This window comes from Lolium rigidum, unplaced genomic scaffold (assembly GCF_022539505.1).
Source record: "Lolium rigidum isolate FL_2022 unplaced genomic scaffold, APGP_CSIRO_Lrig_0.1 contig_50432_1, whole genome shotgun sequence".
Taxonomy (NCBI): Eukaryota; Viridiplantae; Streptophyta; class Magnoliopsida; order Poales; family Poaceae; genus Lolium; species Lolium rigidum.
In genome coordinates, this window is record NW_025900792.1 from 24,005 (window position 1) to 42,717 (window position 18,713).

General features: G+C 39.4%; 1 protein-coding gene across 2 annotated transcripts; it reads right to left on the minus strand.

Annotated features, from left to right (window-relative positions):
- Positions 1–6,935: 6,935 nt before the first annotated feature.
- LOC124681635 lies at positions 6,936–17,331 on the minus strand. 2 transcript variants are annotated; one of them, XM_047216506.1, is made up of 14 exons: positions 17,233–17,331; positions 16,949–17,007; positions 16,487–16,595; positions 15,824–15,933; positions 14,501–14,569; positions 13,717–14,403; positions 11,746–12,263; positions 11,534–11,598; positions 10,988–11,067; positions 10,195–10,299; positions 9,082–9,221; positions 8,871–8,999; positions 8,510–8,662; positions 6,936–7,560 (listed from the first exon to the last, which is right to left on the minus strand). In XM_047216506.1, the coding sequence occupies exons 2-14, from the start codon at positions 16,973–16,975 to the stop codon at positions 7,419–7,421; spliced, it is 2,334 nt and encodes a 777-aa protein (XP_047072462.1). In that variant the 5' UTR covers positions 16,976–17,007; positions 17,233–17,331; the 3' UTR covers positions 6,936–7,418. The 2 variants fall into 2 exon arrangements, with proteins under 2 accessions (XP_047072462.1, XP_047072463.1); XM_047216507.1 differs by lacking the exons at positions 16,949–17,007; positions 17,233–17,331 and having other exon boundaries at positions 15,824–15,951; positions 16,487–16,596.
- Between the last annotated feature and the right edge of the window lie 1,382 nt (positions 17,332–18,713).

The window sequence follows — 18,713 nt, forward strand, 5'->3', positions numbered from 1 at the left end:
CTCACCCTGAGCGCCATGGGGTGCTCGCCGGCGCTTGGGGTGGCCGGAGACGCGCATGAATCGGCGGCGGCGACCGGCAGTACCGTCGGGTAGGGTTAGGGTTAGCTCGAGGAAGGCTCGGGGAAGGGGAAAACCGGGGTTCCTAGGGTTTGGAGGGGCGGCGGAGCAGGTTATGTAGTCGCCGACGGGCGGCGGCGTCGATCTTGGCCGCCGGCGCCATCGGGTGGCCGCGCGCGTGCCGTGCACCTCGCTTGGATCGGCGGGGACGATGACGTTTTGCGAAAACCCCCCGGGGGTTTCCCCGGGCTGAGTTGGCTACTCGTTGGGCCGGCCTGTGGGCTGTTTGCGTGGAGAGAAAGAGAGAGGAGAGTTGGGCTGCGGCCCAAGGGAGAGAGAGAGAGGGTTTTCTCCTTTATTTCAAAATTCTGTTTTCTATTTTGTTTCCAAATTCTTTTGCATTTTGGAACTGATTTGAAACTTCAAATTTTCTAAAACTTTCAACATAACCTGGCTTGTCAAACATTTTACAAAGCGCCATGTATGTTGACTTTGGAAATTTTGAAATACTTTGAACATTTGAATGCGAGAGAGGGAGATTCAAATTACCATTAGGGTTTTCAAAACATTTCCTTTTGTGCAATTTTCTTAGAAAATCATGATGCTGATGAAATGATGCACAATCAAAACCCTAATCTAGGTTTAGCAGAACAGGGGTGTTACACTGGTCATCCCATTCCCCTTTATATATCTCTCTCTCTCAACTGCTTGGGAGGGAAGAAGGTGTTGGTGTTCAAGAGATGGGGAGATGGGGTGGCTGCTGGGATTCGTTCACCTCCATGGCTCTGTACCAAAAATCCCCAAACCCTAGGTTATTTCTGCATGTTCAGGCCATGAATCGTCTCCTTCTCTGAAATGGTGGGCTTTCCCCAATTGATCATATGCTATTCTTGCTTTAGCTAAAGATTGCAATTTGTTGTACGCTGCAGGAGACGGACTCTAGCCTCCATTCTCGCTTCATTAAATTGTCGGCGCAATGCAGAGCTAGCTCCAATTATAATATTATATGCAGTTTGTTTTGTCAAATTGTTTCCTGGTTTGAGGCTGAAGATGTGCACACTAATTATTTCTATAGATGTCAGGCGTAAAAGACTATTGATTGGATGACAATAGGAGGACAAGAGATGCCACATTACCTGCTTGGCCCTCCTTGGCCTCTTTTCCCGTAAAGGATCTGCAGGTTCTCTCTGTCTTTTTGTCAGTAACTCTGACATGTTTACCATAGCTACATGTAGTGTTATACATCTAAGAATTTATTTTAATTAGAAAAAGCACTACTTTATAGTGCTATTGTTGGCTCAGTAATGGTGCCTTTCAACCTCTGACACATACTATTTCCTTTACATGCTTATTATTGACCCGCTTGGAATTAGCGTTACATTGGTTATGGGGAATGCATTTAGTAGTTGCCCTAAAATTTCACGGTCTATTGCATACCTTCATAGCTTATTTATTTTCTTCCCAAAACAATACTCGGTGGCCTGTGCCTATTTGTGTGTAGCACACCACAGAGGTGGTTGTTCTTAAGTTTACCTCTCTGATAGTGCTTCTCATGTTTCTCCACGAACAATGCTGATGTATAAGCTTTAAGATGGCTTATGCAAAATGGCATACTATATTTGATAGCACAATTTCATGGCCATCCTAATTTATTTGCATGGTGCCTTATGTATTAATACACAAGGTGACTTCGTGAGAGTACAAAAAAAAAGTACTCGGGTTCCAACTACTTAGCAATAGAATTTCTACCTGAATTCGTTTCTCTGTGTGCGGTTTTAAAAGGCCATGCCAGGCCTGTAAAAAAGTTGATAGATTACAATCAGATAGAGCTCAGCTGATGCATACCCTTTTTACTCACTTATTTCTGGGTCACTGGCTTGCAATAACTTTGCAATTCACAAGAGGGATTTCTCTGAAATCTTTTTATTTTTCTTTAGGTAGCGGATTTTGAAGAGAACAGAAGTCTATGGACTGAGCTAACATACATATGAAGGATTCAGTTCATGCCTCTTACTGTTGTTTTTTCATTTATGTTAGCTTTATTAATGAGAATCGGTAATGTATTATTTTCATCATTTTCCGTACTACAGATGTTGATGATTCATCTTCACATATTTGTTCGTTTTTGGGACCAGACTACCAATTCAATAGGCCGCTAGATGGACTGGAAACCAGATATGCTAATGCCTCCGAGATAGGTGTTGTTATTTATACATCTTTGTTCGCCATGCATTGTCGGATGCTAAATGTTTTCATGCTGATTTTTTTGCGCTTGTCGCAGCTTTCTCTGCCATTTCAGGCCCATTTTGATTATACTTGTTATTTTGGTTTATCTAGGGTAGCTATGATCAATTCTTAATATATCCTGGTATATATGCTCCCTTTTTAGGTTATGATTGACAATTATGCATCATATTAATTTATGTTATCTCAGATTATGGATTTTATAAATAGCGCTCTTAATAGCCTTTGTTGATGCCTATCACCTAATGTTTCTAACTATTAGCTGTAAGGGTTATTGCATTTTTCTTAAGTTGGCCTTCATAGTGATGTGCTTTCTCCATTAAGAGAAAAATAAAGGTAGTACTTGCTGATCTCAAAATAGAAATTAGCTTTCCTGGGTTACTTTACCTTTCAACCTTTCCACTTGGTAGGAATATTTTGTTCAGGGTTCGTAGATGGTTCTTCATTCTTGGCTTGGGTTCAACTTGCTCTTTGTTATTAGACTCGCTTCTTTTAGGGTTAATGTGTGATTTCCTCTTTTCAATTTAGTACATCCACCCTATGTGTAAATGTTTTATTTATTTATTGTCCGTCCTCTTCCTTTAACTCATCGCCAGCATGAAGAGGTTGCTCGCCGCTATTGCTTCAAGTCAGGATGGGATGATGTTGTTTAGGAGGTGTTCATAGTACCAGGTCTCCATAGACATGACCGTTTCAGAATGGGAACAAGGTAATAACACACCTGATCGACAATCTCATGGCGTGTCTATTGTTTCTGGATTACACCTTCCCGTGTGCTGTGACTATTGTTCCCTTGATTGACAATCTCATGGCGCACATTAGAGTTTGTTACTTAATTTGTAATGATAATATGCAATCTTCTACCATCACACGCACTTTATTTTAAAATGCTTAACATAGATATCGAACTGCATTTTTGTATTATTTTTAGTTGTTGTACTATTATTCCTCCTATTTTGTCAGCCCGGAAAGATATATAAAGGGAAGTTTTTGCTGCACAAAGATTCAGACATGGGATACAAATAGATCTTCTCTTACGTATCTGATTATCTGTGTCCAAGATGCAGTCTAGGTGAAAACTAAGGTGAAACATGCCATGTAAGGATAGTGTTCGTATTTTGCAATGCAACTATCCCAGATGCTTTAGATTTCAGAGCATTTGGGTTGTTATGCATGTATGAAAGTTTTCTCTTTATGTTGTGCATTTCAACTGTGGTAGTTTGGAGTGTGCTCGTTTATTTAATTGCATAGACTTGTCAGGTTATGAAAGAACTAAATATATTCTTCAAAATCAAGATCTGGGCATGCTTCTTTTGCTTTTATCAGCACACATTTTTTCTAATTATATTTTGTTGTGCTTTCTACTGCTTTTAGTTAGAAGATGGAGTTTAGTTTCATAGAAAGTAAGCACAATTAAGCATGTTAACATCTTCTTTTCTTAGATGCATCTTACATCACTACAAAAATATGATATGGTGTTGATTGTTTCTCTCGTTCTTTCATTCTCTATCAATTGTGGTATATTGCAAAGCTACTCGTTCTTGGGCATAGCTCCTGAGATGAGACTTTTGTTCTTCAGTTTCTTAAGATGTTTGTGAGCACCCAGCTCTGATGCCTCATTTAGCTTTCACGTCATCCTATGTTATGGTGGTTAAACCCGTAGCTGGTCGGCTTGACGACCAATGTAAAATGCTACACTGTAGGGGTGGAGCCAACCCGACCGTAGAGCCTTAGCAAGGTAGCTGGTCAGTTTGAAATGTTGGCCCAGCGGGAGCAGGTTGCAGTTGTGGCCGCCTGGGCGGGAGGAGAAGCTGGCCCAGCAGCGATCGACTCCTTCAGGTGGATGCATGGGCGCAGTTGCGGCAGCCCGAGATGGAGAAGAAGATGCACCGGCCTCCTTGAGGCGGATGCGAGCTTGGGCAGCAGGAGGCCGCTGGCGCGAGGTGCCGGGGACGAGCTCGAGCGGGAGGGCAGCGGGAAGGCCGGTGGCGCTAGGGCAGCAGGAGTAGCAATAAAATAATAAAGGCGACCGAACTAAGATTTATTACATCGATCAGCATGTATTTCTTGTTTTGGTCTCTGGGATTTTCGGTGATATGTATGCTGCTCAGCTTGTACCCCTTCTTCTTTGAATTCAGCTTTGTTGATTATTATTGCTTTTCTTTTTTCAGAATATTGATATAGTGATATTATTTTCATACCAAGCACAAAGATGCTGGTACAACTGATATTTGATTTCTGATCATTTCATGAAGGTATTCATATTTTTATTGGCTGGCAGTTGATTAAAGCTGAAACATGTCATTTGCGTTCATATTCTGCGAATTAGTCATTTTGTGGGGGCTCCATATGATTACGAAACCATCTACTACGTTTAGCAATTATTTTGTTTCTCTTGTTCCTTTTCCAATTCAAACAAAATATGTCATAATATGCCCTGCAGCGATCGCTTTAAGAAATCATAGATTCTACATCTATTGATCAGTTAAGTGTGACATTGCATAAATAATCGTGTGATTAACCTTAGATTTTTTTGTGTTAGAACAAAGTCAATAGAGGGCAATGTTAGGCGCTAAAACTAAATACTTATTTGACTTTTTTCTCATCGTAGATTATGTTGTGAGGAGCAGATCTTGGCAGTCGATGAAAAAGTTTGATTATATTTTTTTGTTGGGATGAATTGACTCGGAAGGAAAATCAAGCTCTTTGACATTTGTTGTCGTGAGAGTAAAGCCTATGCATTTACCAGTGAATTTGTACATATACTTATATTGTTTACTGAACTTTCTATATATGTATTTTTCTAATGTATATATAAAATCTTGAACCAAACCTTTTGTCTTGAAGTAGATACATTTTTCTTGGGATTAGTAATTGTCCTTTTATCCTTTTTTTATTGTACTACCTCTTCTGCTACATTAACAATAATTTGGTGAGGAGATTATACAAAAGCATTGAAAAAATAATACGAAATCGTACAAAATTGTGAATGTGATATACTAAAACAGTTAATTTCCGGACTAATTCTTAATATTAAAATAAGCTAAAACGTATAATTTTAATTCTGACTTGACTTTGCCTTTTGCGCGATAGCGCAACGGGTCATCTAGTCTCTATTGTACTTGCTCTCACATGATTAAATGAAAGTGGATGAACGTATAGCCGAGCTGGGGTATCGTGAGAAAGTCATGTTGCGTCAGCGTGCTAGAGTGCAATGGATGGCTGAAGGAGACAAGAACCCAAAGTTCTTTCATCATAAAGCAAACTATATGAGAAAGAAGAACAAGATAGAGTGTCTTGTGCGGTCTAATGGTATGGTGTGTGAGAACCCATCCGAGTTAGAAGAAATGACAAAAAAATCTATGAAGATCTCTACAAATCAGAAGGGACGATTGGCATAGAGGAAGTGTTATCACATGTACCAATAATGGTCACTAGGGAGATGAATTCAGATTTCCTTGCAACGTATTCTGAGTTGGAGGCGAAAAATGTTTTATTTAAAATGTTCCCTACTAAAGCACCTGGCTCTCGGATGGCTTCCCATCTCACTTTTTTTTTCAAAAACATTAGAACTTATGTGGTGATTCGGCTTCTTAACGGAGATGATTCACCGGAGGAGATTAATGAAAAAATAATCGTACTTATTCCCAAGGTAAAAAAACCATCATACCTCTCTCAATTTAGACCCATTAGCTTATGCAATGTGGTGTTTAAAATTACATTCAAGGTACTCGCTAACCTGCTGAAGGTGATTCTCCTTGAGATTGTGTTCTGGTCGCCTCATGACGGATAATGTAATCACAACATGCCAATGCTTGCATTTTATGAAAGAAAATAAGAGTAAGAATAATTCTCCTCAAACTTGATATGAGGAAAGCTTAGGACCGTTTGAAATTGTGGGATTATCTTGAAGCTATAATGAAGAAACTTGGATTTAATCATCGTTTTGTCGATGCAATTATGAGAGGGGTCGGGAATGTCTCTTTTTCGATCTTGTTCAATGGTAGCAGGATTATCCTCCAGGGAGATCTATTGTCTCCTTATTTATTTTGTTGGCAAGGAAAGGACTTTCCTGTCTTCTGAAGAATTGTAAAAACCTGGGTACAAGTAGGTGCAGTATTTTTTACAATGTTCTCACCGATAATCGCATAATTATTGTAGATTATCCAATAATATTTTACTTTCTTGTCTATAAATTTCCGTTGCAACATGTGGGGTATCATCTACTTTTTACAATTTTGTAGGTGCCTATTAGAGTAATTTAGAAGTGTTGTCCGTTATAGAAGTTCTTTAGCACTGGATTCTCTTGTATATGGTTGTGGAAAAGGGTAAACTCAGTCCAGAGTATTTTTTACAAAGTTCTCACGCATGTATGTTAATTACTGTAGATTATCCAATAATATTCTACTTTCGTGTCTATAAATTTCCGCTGCAACACATGGAGTATCATCTACTTTTTACAATTTTGTCGGTGCCTATTGGAATAATTTAGAAGTGTTGCCCGTTATTTTAGTTCTTTAGCACTGGATTCTTGTATATGGTTGTGGAAGAGGGTGAACTCTGCACTCTTTCGAGTGAATGTGCGACAAGTCCAGAGTTGGACTCACTAAATCTTAGTATCTTTTTTTTCGAGATTGAATCTTAGTATCTTAGTATCTTTCACCATGACAGTGCCATCATTATTCTGGTACACAGAACTCATCAATTTTTTACAATGTATTTTGCTATACATAATATCTTCCTGTCTATAGAATGCACTTTTGTGCAGTGTGAAAAATAATCAAATCTGTAACACTTGCCTAATATAATTACACGATATCTCTACTGGCATTTCACTACCATTCCCCCAGAAAAAGGGTAATTCATCTAAAGTTGCTAGGTTGCACCACACTATCTACAATTCTCATGTGATGAAGTTAACAACGAACATTACATGTCGTTTCAATATCCCCCGATTATTGCAGTTTTGCAAGGAAGCCCATATATATGAACACGTTTACAGTAGTGAGGCTCAGACGTGCGGGCTGCCAGAAAGGGTCTGGCATCAAGCTCTTCACTGTAGTAAGATAATACCTTTCGTCCATGGATTTCCAGTTGCTACCAGAAGTAAGATATCATTAGGTTTCTCTTGACTCTGTTCTTGGCAAGGAATCTTGCCTCGTCAACTCATAGTTTGTCTCCGGACTATGAACCATCATATTGACACGCATTGAACATAAGAAGAAGAACGAAGACGTATAGATAGTTATGTGCCACATACTGCAGAAAAAACAAATTTCTCTTAAGTTCGTTCAAAGTTAGGATAAGCTAGACTAAGTATCAAACGTCAGTACAAAACCACATTTTCTCCAACGGAGTGCATTCACACTATATTCAAAATGTACTTTTTGCGCCTCAATAAGTTGGAATATTCAAGTTCCATTTGCCTGCCTTACAGTGATGGTGAAGGAAAGCTAGCCAGCAATGTTATGAAGCCTTGGGTGTTTGCTTCCTTTTCTGTTATGAAAAAGAGGTGTCTGTCTTTTTTCCTTGAAAGCATATAGTGATTGTGTTTTATGTTGGAAATAGTTAGCTGCCTGCCAAGGCAGGGTAGATAACCCTCATGAAACTTGCAAAACCAACTCGGGACTCCTATCAAACTATAAAAACATGTTAAAACCTCCACAGAACTTGTTTGCAACCCACTTGAAACTTCGACCACAGGAATCTCGAATCTTCATGGAACTTACTAATGAAATTTGTTGAGCTAAATCAAATCAATAAAACTTGATCAAAATTTCAACCTTGAAATTTAAATCTCTGTGAAACATGCTCAAAACATGTGCATAGCTACTCCACGTCTCCACCTCCAGAAAATTCTGTCTTTCTACATAATTATAATATTCTTACAGTATTGATAACATTTATTTGGAAATATTTGGTGCACATTATCATGAAAATAAATGATAGACCAGTCAAACCTCGTGCACATGAGTGAACTAGTTTCCTTGCGTCAATGGGCAAGGCAATCCTTGCCAATGAAGTTTGCTTGGCAAAAGAAGATAATGAGATCTACTAAACAAGTACTGGCTACTTGCTAGGCAAGGCTAGGTATGAGGCTGATTGGGCTACCGAAGGAAGCTACACATACCCCAGTTATCGTGGTAAATCCACACAAGCTAGACTTTCAAAACTGAAGTTACTATTAACAAGGAAAGATGATTCACACCTGTGCCAAATCCAGTAGCTACTATTTGATTCTAGCTTCCAGCTTACAGCTGCGAAAGATAATGTGATGAAACCAACAAGTAAATACAGCCAATGGAACCGTTTGTTTAACATCTCCAGAGTATTCCAAAACAAAGGCACTAGGTTTGGCCATCTGGAAGAAAGAACGGCAATATGAGGAATACATCAGCTGATCAGCCAACCAATGGAAATGCTAGATATTATGAATCGTAACTGACATAAACTTGCACACAACGGTGTTAGCATGTCGAAATTCATAATGTAGGCTTCTGAAACTAAGATACAGATGATACAGACATGCATAACAATATCATTTCATAAAACTATGAATATAAGCACACCTTTGAGGCACACTGAGGTTAATTCGCCATGAGCAGCATGTAAATCTTTGTGCTGTAGAGAATTCCAATATCCATCCAATAAGCAGGCCAAGTGAACCAATAGCAACGACGATACCGATATTGGCAGATCTGAGATGGTAACTCATCATACATTGATGCACCCAGTCTTCATGATACTTGATCAAACAAAAGTAACCGGTGATTTACATACCTGGTGGCACCAGTTGCAGCTAAGATAGCTGTGAGAATAAAAACAGCAGTATGCATAGCTCGTTTTGAAGCTTCTTTAATTGTAGCCATATATATAAATGTACCAATAACAGCCATGAATGAAAGCCAGAAGTCCAAAAACTGAATCAGAATAGTTCAGGTGTCATGGCCCAATAGTGTATCAGAAGTATTTCGAGTAGCAGAAACGGCTTTACTACAGACACTTTGTCGGCGTTACTCAAACATCGCAAAAGCGTGTTTGTTGATGGAGCCGACAAAAGTGTGATGTCCAAAAAAATTAGAAGGCAAGTGGTAGGCTGTGATTTTACAGTGTATGGAGACAACAAGGAAAACAGCGAAAGCACACAATTTCACAGACCAAATGTCCTGAACTGGAGACAAATATCATCCAACCAAGACATTGCATCCTCAGTTATCCTCTACTCTATCAAAATTTAAGTAACCCATCTGTACTAGCACATGTGGCCTGTTAGAGAGTGAGATAAGTTCTGTTTTACGAATATATCAATCATAACATACAAGATTCCCAAAGGTCATGGGCCTAGGCCCTGTGGCCAGCCGGAATGCCCAACACAACAACATGTGTGTCAATTAAGGAATGCATAGGATAAACATGAGTTAGTTTATTTACTACTTGGATACATCTGTGGTGGCACCTAAGAGAGTCCAGTTGGCTGTTAAATGGACACAGCTTAGTCCAGGAGTATGCAGGGTTGTAGGGGTCCATAGTAGAAGAGACTGTCTTTATGTTAGTTTTGAATAGCTCTACAAATGAGAAATTTGTAATAATTTCCAGCCGTCACAAGCTGGAACTACTGTTCAGTGAACAATAACCGACCTGCAAGGTCTATATAGGGATGTACCCCCTTGCAAGGAAGACAAATAATAAAATATCTATTCCCTACCTATGCTTCTCTTCTAGCCCCCTAATCCCTACCTATTCTTCTCTTCTAGCCCCCTACATAAGAGAAAACAGATTGTGCAACGACATGTAATGCTTGTAAAATAATATGTGTATTATCTAGTACAGCATTATGTCAATAATATGTGTATTATCAGTATACACATGTAAGATATATGGTGAGTATCTTACCTGTAATACATGAAAAGAAAGTATGCACCAGGTGCCCACATCACATGAATGGTACAAAGCACTAGAAATTCCACTAGAAGTGTAAAGAATCCATTCGGCGAACGCCTAGGTGGCAAATGAGAAAAAGTTACCATGTTAATGGTCAAATTTACTGAGTTTATATCAACAAAAAATTCAAATTTAGCTTCTTAAATGTGGATAATATTTGAATAATGAATATCAAGATATACAAATATGAAACAGGTTTAAGCATGGTATTTTACAGTAACATAATCTAGCAGGCTAGCAGTCATTTGGCACCTACGTACAACCTCAACCACCTTTGTCATGGTGACAAGATTTAATTGAGTTAACATTTATGTTATTATGGCAAACTACTTATCTCACGGAATGTTCATCCTCAAAGTTCAACATGAAATTTTATAGTATACATATTCCCACATGATCATAAGATGCTTGTTTCGAAAATGATAGGAAAGAGAACACAAAGGCATTTGTTCATATCTAACAGGTCTCCAACAATTTTATGTTCAACTGGATATAGCCCTGCTTGTGCAAAACACTAGAAATAGTCCCAGTGCTAAAGCAGTCTCCTTGAACCAGATGATAGAAATAAATAAAACAGTAAGCTGCACCAAGGGTCCCTAAAATTGCAAAAGGACATATCTAGGTCATCAAATTTAAGTAAATGGCTCAAGTAAGGTCCTCAAGCTTTTTATGTTACACTATACGACACAATTTGGCTGTCCAATAAGTTTCTCGATTCATGATGCAACTAAAAGAATAAATATACCTTTTGCCGGAGAGCCCAGAAGGCAGGTAAAATTGCTGCAGCATTTGATGCGATTAGAAAGACAGACTGCCTGATGTGCCCTGCACTTAGGTACAACCACCATTATACAGAAATTTACTAAATTTATTACATATTTGTAAAATGATAAATCGCAACTGGTCAATAAGGGATTATTAGTTGCATAAAGTAATGCATTCTCCTTGAAAATAAGATGAATCCGGCATTGATATGTTAAGAATTTCCAACTACATCGATATCATGATATTTCAAGAACTAGGCACATGCTGGTTTATTATTTCTTGCATTTTGGTGCTGCAACGAAGTTTACATAGCATAGTTTATCTCGTCACCCCTGTCCATTGTAGAATCAGTAAAAAAATGGAATGGACCTACTAGACAACAGATAATTCCATTCTCAACATTCAAATTTTCATTTGTCATGTTTTCATCGGGTTGTCATAAACTTCTTAGTATTTGTGAGTATTTTGTGGACAGCGTTTACAATGACGCAAAAAAATAAAATCTATCTATTTATATGAGACTTACCATTAGGCGAAACTAATTCATCGCTGCAATCAAAACCACCATGATCACGGTCGCAAGTGCAGAAGCTGGAAAATGAGAAGAATAAATCTTTAAGAATTATCATAGCAAGACCTAATTACTATTTTTGTCGAATATTATATCCAAACATCATATACAGGACCAACGTACAAAATCCATCAAAATAGCAGGGCAAACCTTAAGCATTCAATTACCTGTAGAACGTTAACCCACTTTCATCAACTGAAGAATGACAAACACCTTTCTGATTACAGTTTCTATGGCATCCCTGAAGAGATACAGATATATATGTCTGAGAATTTGAAGTATTATTTGGATGCTTAATTCCAAAGCACCAAGTTCCCTCCTTGGCATAGAAAATAGATAGATCCATGTCTGAATTTGTGGAATTCTGTAAGGAAAAGAATATTGAACCATTACTGCTACTTGTCCTGCTTGCAAAGTAATCCCAACTATCATTTGATGGTAAACCACCATATCGTGAGTACAGCTCGTAATTTAATTCTTTATCTGACTTTAGCTGGACATGAATAAGTGCACCCGCTGAACCTTGGGGAACATCCAAAAGGAAATAAGTCCATGCAAATTGCTCATAGGATGAGTTGCTTAAAAACTGTTCGAGCAAGAAGTGGCTATCTTCCAGCATTGCCCTCCCATCAGTAGGAACATAATATGACTCGAAAGGGACAGAAGGATTTCTTTTAGGAACTCTCTGCATGTAAAAACGTGTGATTAATAAAGATGCCTACTCAGAAATGAAGTTCATAGACACAAAGAGTGCATGAGGCAGGGCAGCAACCCCTGCTGCTCCCAGGTGAGCCGCTTCGGCTCGTGTGATTCAGGCAGAACAAGTCTTGGCTGCGGCAGGCAGGTTCTTGGTAATGTCTGTGACGCACAAGCTCTAGACTTTGATCGGCAAGGGTTTTGATTGGCAGAGGAGCTCACTCTGTGGCGTCTTTGCAACAATGGGTTGGACACGTCTACTTTGACTTTGTTGTGTCGGCGACGCTAGGATGACCATCAGCTTCTGTTGTGTGCTATCCGCATCGTGAGGTTCAGCTTGCTGCATTTGGCGGGCTAGATGGTTGTTGCATCAGGCGAGGGTGGTAGTGTATGGTGGTGTGGTGCCTAGGGCGTGGAACTGGATCATTCTGTCCTCCTTGTAGAGGTTTCGACCAGTCTGCGGCATTCTGGGCGTGGGCGTGGATGGCTTCTAGTCTAATGTGTTGTAAGTTGAGGCTTCTGTTGTAATGTCCGTTTAGTGGCTGTCAACTGCGGTTTAGCTGTGGGTGTTTGGGTGTAATAGCCTAGTCTTAGGCTTGTAAAAACTCCTTTCCTATCAATGCATCGAAACGCAATGCTTTTTGCGTTTTTGCGGGGAAAAAAGAGTGCACATAGCACTCTCCGATTTACTTGCTCCAGCAACCATGCTGGACAAACTAAGGCTTCAATCTATTGAGATATCTTGGGTCGCAAAGTGCTGGCTTTATTTCAAAAGGAGAAGTCGAGACTGCAGCATCATAAAATAAAATCTACTTTGCAAAATAAACTAAAAGCAAAGTGATGACTCTTCAATGGAGAACAGGTACATAAGATTATTGAAATCTGATAACCTGCTAAACTTCAACAGTAACGCTAATAGACTCTGATAACATTCCCTATACCTATCCAATACCCCCTATAAATTAAAAAGTACGTGAAATTTTGGACTTCATCATGTATATCGCATTTGCAAGATTGCACATCATTAGAAAAAAATATTAGTAGCCCTATAATAGCAGTGATATCCATAGCGTCGGTTAATCCCAGAAATGTTGGTGCCTTGGTGATAAGAGTTTGCCCTTTTTTTCTTGTGTAGCTTCTGGAGTTAATCTTGACATTTATTTACTCGGGAATTTCCATGATCAAAAGACAGGCCAAATCAGGTTGGACTACAATATAAAAGGAAAAAAAAAAAGGTAAACCTCCTAGGCAATTACACTTCCGAAAAAGATAGGCACCAGTATTTAGCTGCCACTGTATGTTAACTTGTCAAGGGAAAGATCAACAGTCTTTGTCATGGCTGTATTTATCTTTTTTTCTTAAAGAGTTATAAATGTTAAAACATGAGACTGTATTTGATTATAAATGGTACAGAATGCATTTCTGTCAAGTACTCAACCTACCTGGAGCACATATGCTTCCCATGAGCAGTTAATTCCAGCTTTTCCATCCAGACATCCAGTTACTTGCCAATCAAATGAGAAACAAGTTGTATCCGGCATAGGTGATGTTATATTGTTGATCTCTGTTTTGTTCAGAATCTCAATTGCGATATACCATCGTCCAATATTTGGCAGCTTTATAACCAAGGGACCACTGCTAATATCGCCTGAGTAATCATGCAAAACTCTCTGAGGGAAGGCGTTGTAGCGCAAGTAACAAACCAAGGATGCCCTTTGGACTAATCCAAAATTTGCAGCTGCAATTCTAAATTGCACTGCTAAGTTGTCTATATCCAAGAAATAAAACTTCATATCGCCTTGCCTGAGGCATAAAGAGTCATTTGAAATGGAACATGTGATCAAATTCTCCACTCCCAGTAAGCTAGTACTATTGGAGTCAAGTGCATGTCCTATTGGAAGGTTCGACCTTAATAGGAAGCTAGTATGTCTATTATTTTCTCTAGTATTCAATCTTCTCTTCGTGTCGATAGTCTGAACTAAGAGATTTCTTGAGTTATTATATCTTGACAGCTGAGAACAACCAATCATTTCAATTGTTTGGTTGCAGTAGGGTCCCCATAATGCTGAACTGGGGCATCCTTCTACCGTAATGCTAGTGCTCACTGAACGTGCTCTCCCTCGGCTAATCTGAAAATTATAACAATCAGGATTCAAGTTTTATTTACATGTTTATACGAAATGGAAGAGTTATAATAGTTCATGCACTAATCTGAAGTAATTGTACCATCTTTGATTGTGTGCGAGCAGACCCAAGGCCATTGAAGTAACCAATGTACCAAACGCCTGGTAATATCTGGACACATCAAAAGTGAGTACATGAGAAGTGTATGGATGCAACTTGTGTCTGGGCAAATATATAGTACACATGACTTAGGGTACAAGGAAGGAGACTCCTAAACCAATACTAATACTCCTTATCAAAAAGTTCACATAATTTCTTAATATGATGGATTCTAACTCAAATTCAGTGTGTTGCTGATACATCAGAAGATAAAAATAATCTCCTTGCACTTAAGATCAGGGTAGTCAGTACTACACCAGTTTAGCGGCCTAGTGAGCCAAATCATGCAACCAAAGGAGCAACACATGCTAAAGTAAAATCTTTTAGGCCGAACCAAGGATGGAGCCAAAGGTAAAGATGTATTTGGACCCTGCGGAGTAACAGAATACTCCATGGTATTAAGATTCATGCACCAAGCAGTTCAGCCAAAAGCTTAAGCTATTGAAAAAAGGTGAGGATGCTTTGACATTCCCTCTCAGGTGGAGGCTCCACATGCCTATGACATGGACTTGAAGTGGGCTGCAGTTAATTTTCTTAAAATTGCATAAACTAGGCCAATAGGTCTCAAACTCAGGATCTAATGGTTTTAATATGCCATATGCCATTGTTCAAGAAAATATGGCATATGCTATATTGAATTACATGCACCAATCAGGTAAAAGATTTAATATGTTGATGATGGGCAACTCCAGCAAATGGAAGCATGCAAGAAATTATCTGGCTTAACTTGACTTTTCTGCAGCTAGTAGTTCTTAAATCTGTCTCTCTATTTGTATTTAAGATTATGGTCAACATTGAGCAATCGACTACCACTGTGTCTGGGAGGTGAATATGTTCTAGAAAATAAAACAATTAATGGACAGCACAATTAAATATTAATACAGTGTCAATAGGTGATTGTTCAAACTTAAGTTGCAAAAGCACAGAACTACTAATACAGAGGTAGCGATTCAACATGAGCGGCGGGAGCAGACATTACTTGGGTTCTGAAACTTAAATTTGGATTAAATGTCATAAAATCCTCCTGACAATTAGCATTTCTCATTATTTAACATGTTTTTTGAACTATTAGGAAATGTGATCATATAAATGTCATCACTAGCTTACATGTGATGGGATGTTCATAGCAGTATGAAAAACCCAGCATGAACTACCACTCCAACATATTTGGTAGCATTACTATAGTTGTTATGCTGCTAGGCCGTGACTATACATGAGGTAGCTAGCACATATTGCCTTCTAAGTCAAAGCATCAGAATAATTAACCTGGTCGTTTGTTAACACTATCGTTGTGTTTTTCTGAAATGGTATGCACTGCGCCAGATTTGATTGGTTATTCATATTGCCAAAAGATCCAACAGCAAGAAAGTCTGATACTGCAACAAACAACCTTCCTGTCAAAATTAGTGTAATCAGAAAATTGAGTAAACAGAGAATATTATGTTCCGATCAAAATAAGATGTAAAAACACAACTTACTAGAAGAATGCCCACAAATCAGTGTCTTTTTTTGACAAATATACTCATCATCATCTAGACTAAACAAGTTGCATGCCATTATTTTAAAAACTACAGGTTGGATAGTACCACAACTCATAGCTATCAGGATGGAAGAAAAACACACACACCAAAATATTAATTGACATCTTAACTACTTCCGCCTTTGCCTTTAAGGACTGCAGTATTTTGAAATTGGTGTCTATCTGTCACAGTATTGCAATAAATTCGTAATGGACTTTCAAGGGAGATTATAGCACCCAATTATCATTGGCTTGAGAATAATTTGGTACAACTTATCTCTTTCAGTTTGAAGACTATGGTCATAACAAGTTGACCGCAATTGTACAGGTATACAAGATTGTCAAAATAGAAATGAAGATATCATAATAGTAAGTACATAATCACATGAGAAAATATATGTGGCACTCACATAAATTTTCTAAATAATAACCAGATATATCAGGAATAGGAGGGTTGGCAATCATCAAACAGATGATAGCAAGATCGCTTCTCGGAAGATCTCGTAAGTGCTCCCTGGGCTGCATTATTTAAGAAACACATTGCACAAACTGTGCATTAGTCGCTTTTTCAACTATGGTATATAAAAATAGGAGATAAAGAAATAATAATATTAAAAGGTTCGGAAAACAGAAAGTCTCAGTGCGTCACTAGTTAGCTTTATTTGAAGCATATACGTGTTTTGTTCCCATTTGATCCCGGGTGCATACAAGAAGACCCAGCTGCTAATCATGAAGCATGTTTTTCAGTTACCCAAGCTGGCAGTTGACTATGCGAAGGCAGGCCAGCATAGGTCATGCACGTATGAACAAATTACTATCGTGAACAGAAAGCTAATACTATAACTGAAGGAAGAGCGGAGCCTTCTACTTACAATATCTCTGTCAGTTGCAAAATCCATGGTGACAGAAGAAAATGACGCCGGCAGGTCAACTGGTAGCAAGGAAAAAAAATAACGATGAAACAGTTAAACTAGTTTACTAATTACATGGGTGAAATAAATATGAGTGCGCCATTTTTTCTTGACTGGGGAAAGGAATACTGCTAGTGCTTAACAACAAAAGTCAGTCGAGCAAGCAAAGTAGAAACAGAGGTATAGATAGGCCTCTGCCCTGTGGAACAACATCCTAAGAAACAAGTCGGACGAGAATTTCTGACCGCGCAGGTAGGTCCAGTCGTAGGGCTTGAGCGAGAGCCTGCTCTGCCCGTAGCTGGACAGCACCACCGGCTGCGCGGCGCACGCCCAGGGCCCCGCCGCCAAACATGCGACGCCCAGCGTCAGCAGCGCCGCCGCCCACCGCGCCGCCGCCGACATGGGAGTGGGACGGCTCACGGCACGTAACTTGACCCACGACTCCACAGCTCACCTACCACCACGGCACCAGACTGGCCGGCGCGCGTGAAGCGTACAAGCTCTAAACCCTGTCACCGGCAACGACTGCTGCGGAGATCAGGTGACTGGACTGGAGGAGGAAGAGGAGGAGGGGGTTGTGATTTCTGTTTTCCTTTTTCTTCTTGTGCGTGTGGGAGAGAAAAAAAAAAGCGGGGGGAAAGCGACGGCGAGGGGCACTAGTCTTGGTCGCCCTAGTTTATACGGCTTTAATGGCTTCCTAGGCGGATGTTGGTGACCCTTCAACATGATGGACTCTCTGTTGATGACAGGAGATTTTTTTAAAAACTAGTACAAATGCCCGTGCGTTGTCACGGGTCTTTAAATTTTATTGCTCAATGCACATATATAATTCACAACTCACTATGAAAATTCAAAACATATCAAGCATATCATAATATATTACATCGTGATAATACCGAACGTAACAAGATAGCATTGTTGTGTATCTGTGGTTCCTAGTTCTAGGTCTTGCTCTTCCGTGGTATGTCCCATTTGTAAATCTGCACTTTTTTATGGAATACATCGGGTTGAACAAAAAAACTCACGCAAGAGCTGAAAAAAAAAGAACCGTCCAACCCAGATGGAACTGCTCCAGAAAGTTGTCTCTGCTACCATGTACTCACGTGACCAAATCTCAATTACCTTCCACGGCAACGATGGACTCCCCTGGATTGTTGATGGGATGCTTGCATGGGCTTCAACAGGAATTTGACCATGTGGCAGCAGTTCAATCGTGTGACTACGCCGAAGGTGGCGGCTATGGATAGCGGCTCTCGGGAGAAGCCCCGGGAAGCGGTGGGGACGAAAAGTGGGATGGCAACCCGGCCTCTGGTACATACCTGATGGATGAACTATCAGTGTCAAGAGACTGTCGGGGGTCCTTTCAATGTTAAGGCTTCTTGCCTCACCTAGCTGAACATAAGAAGGAAAAATGGTTCATGTATTTGTTCAGCGGGTTACTGAACATTGTTACTTCAAGCTAGCTGACCACACACATTCTAGTTAGAGTAAAAGATGGGCATGGAGTTCATCAAGTTATATCATGTGCAAGATCATTCTATGGCACTCATTTCTCTTTGCAGATCATACAAAACTAAATAAAAACAAGACAGATGCCATGAAATGTCAAACATAAATTTATGTTGGCGGCTTTTAGTTCTGAAAACAAACATATTATCTGGTATTGAAGGGAATACATACACTCAGAAGTATGTACTGTTTTGAGTTTTAATACAATTTGTTAATT

Bases quoted from the DNA above. Each gene is read 5' to 3' on its own strand.
- LOC124681635 (XM_047216506.1), bottom strand. From the start codon at position 16,975: ATGGATTTTGCAACTGACAGAGATATT. The intron at 14,404-14,500 runs GTACAATTACTT...TATAATTTTCAG, and splicing joins CTCGCACACAATCAAAGATG to ATTAGCCGAGGGAGAGCACG. The intron at 8,663-8,870 runs GTGTGCTTATAT...TCTTTCTTCCAG, and splicing joins AACCTCAGTGTGCCTCAAAG to ATGGCCAAACCTAGTGCCTT.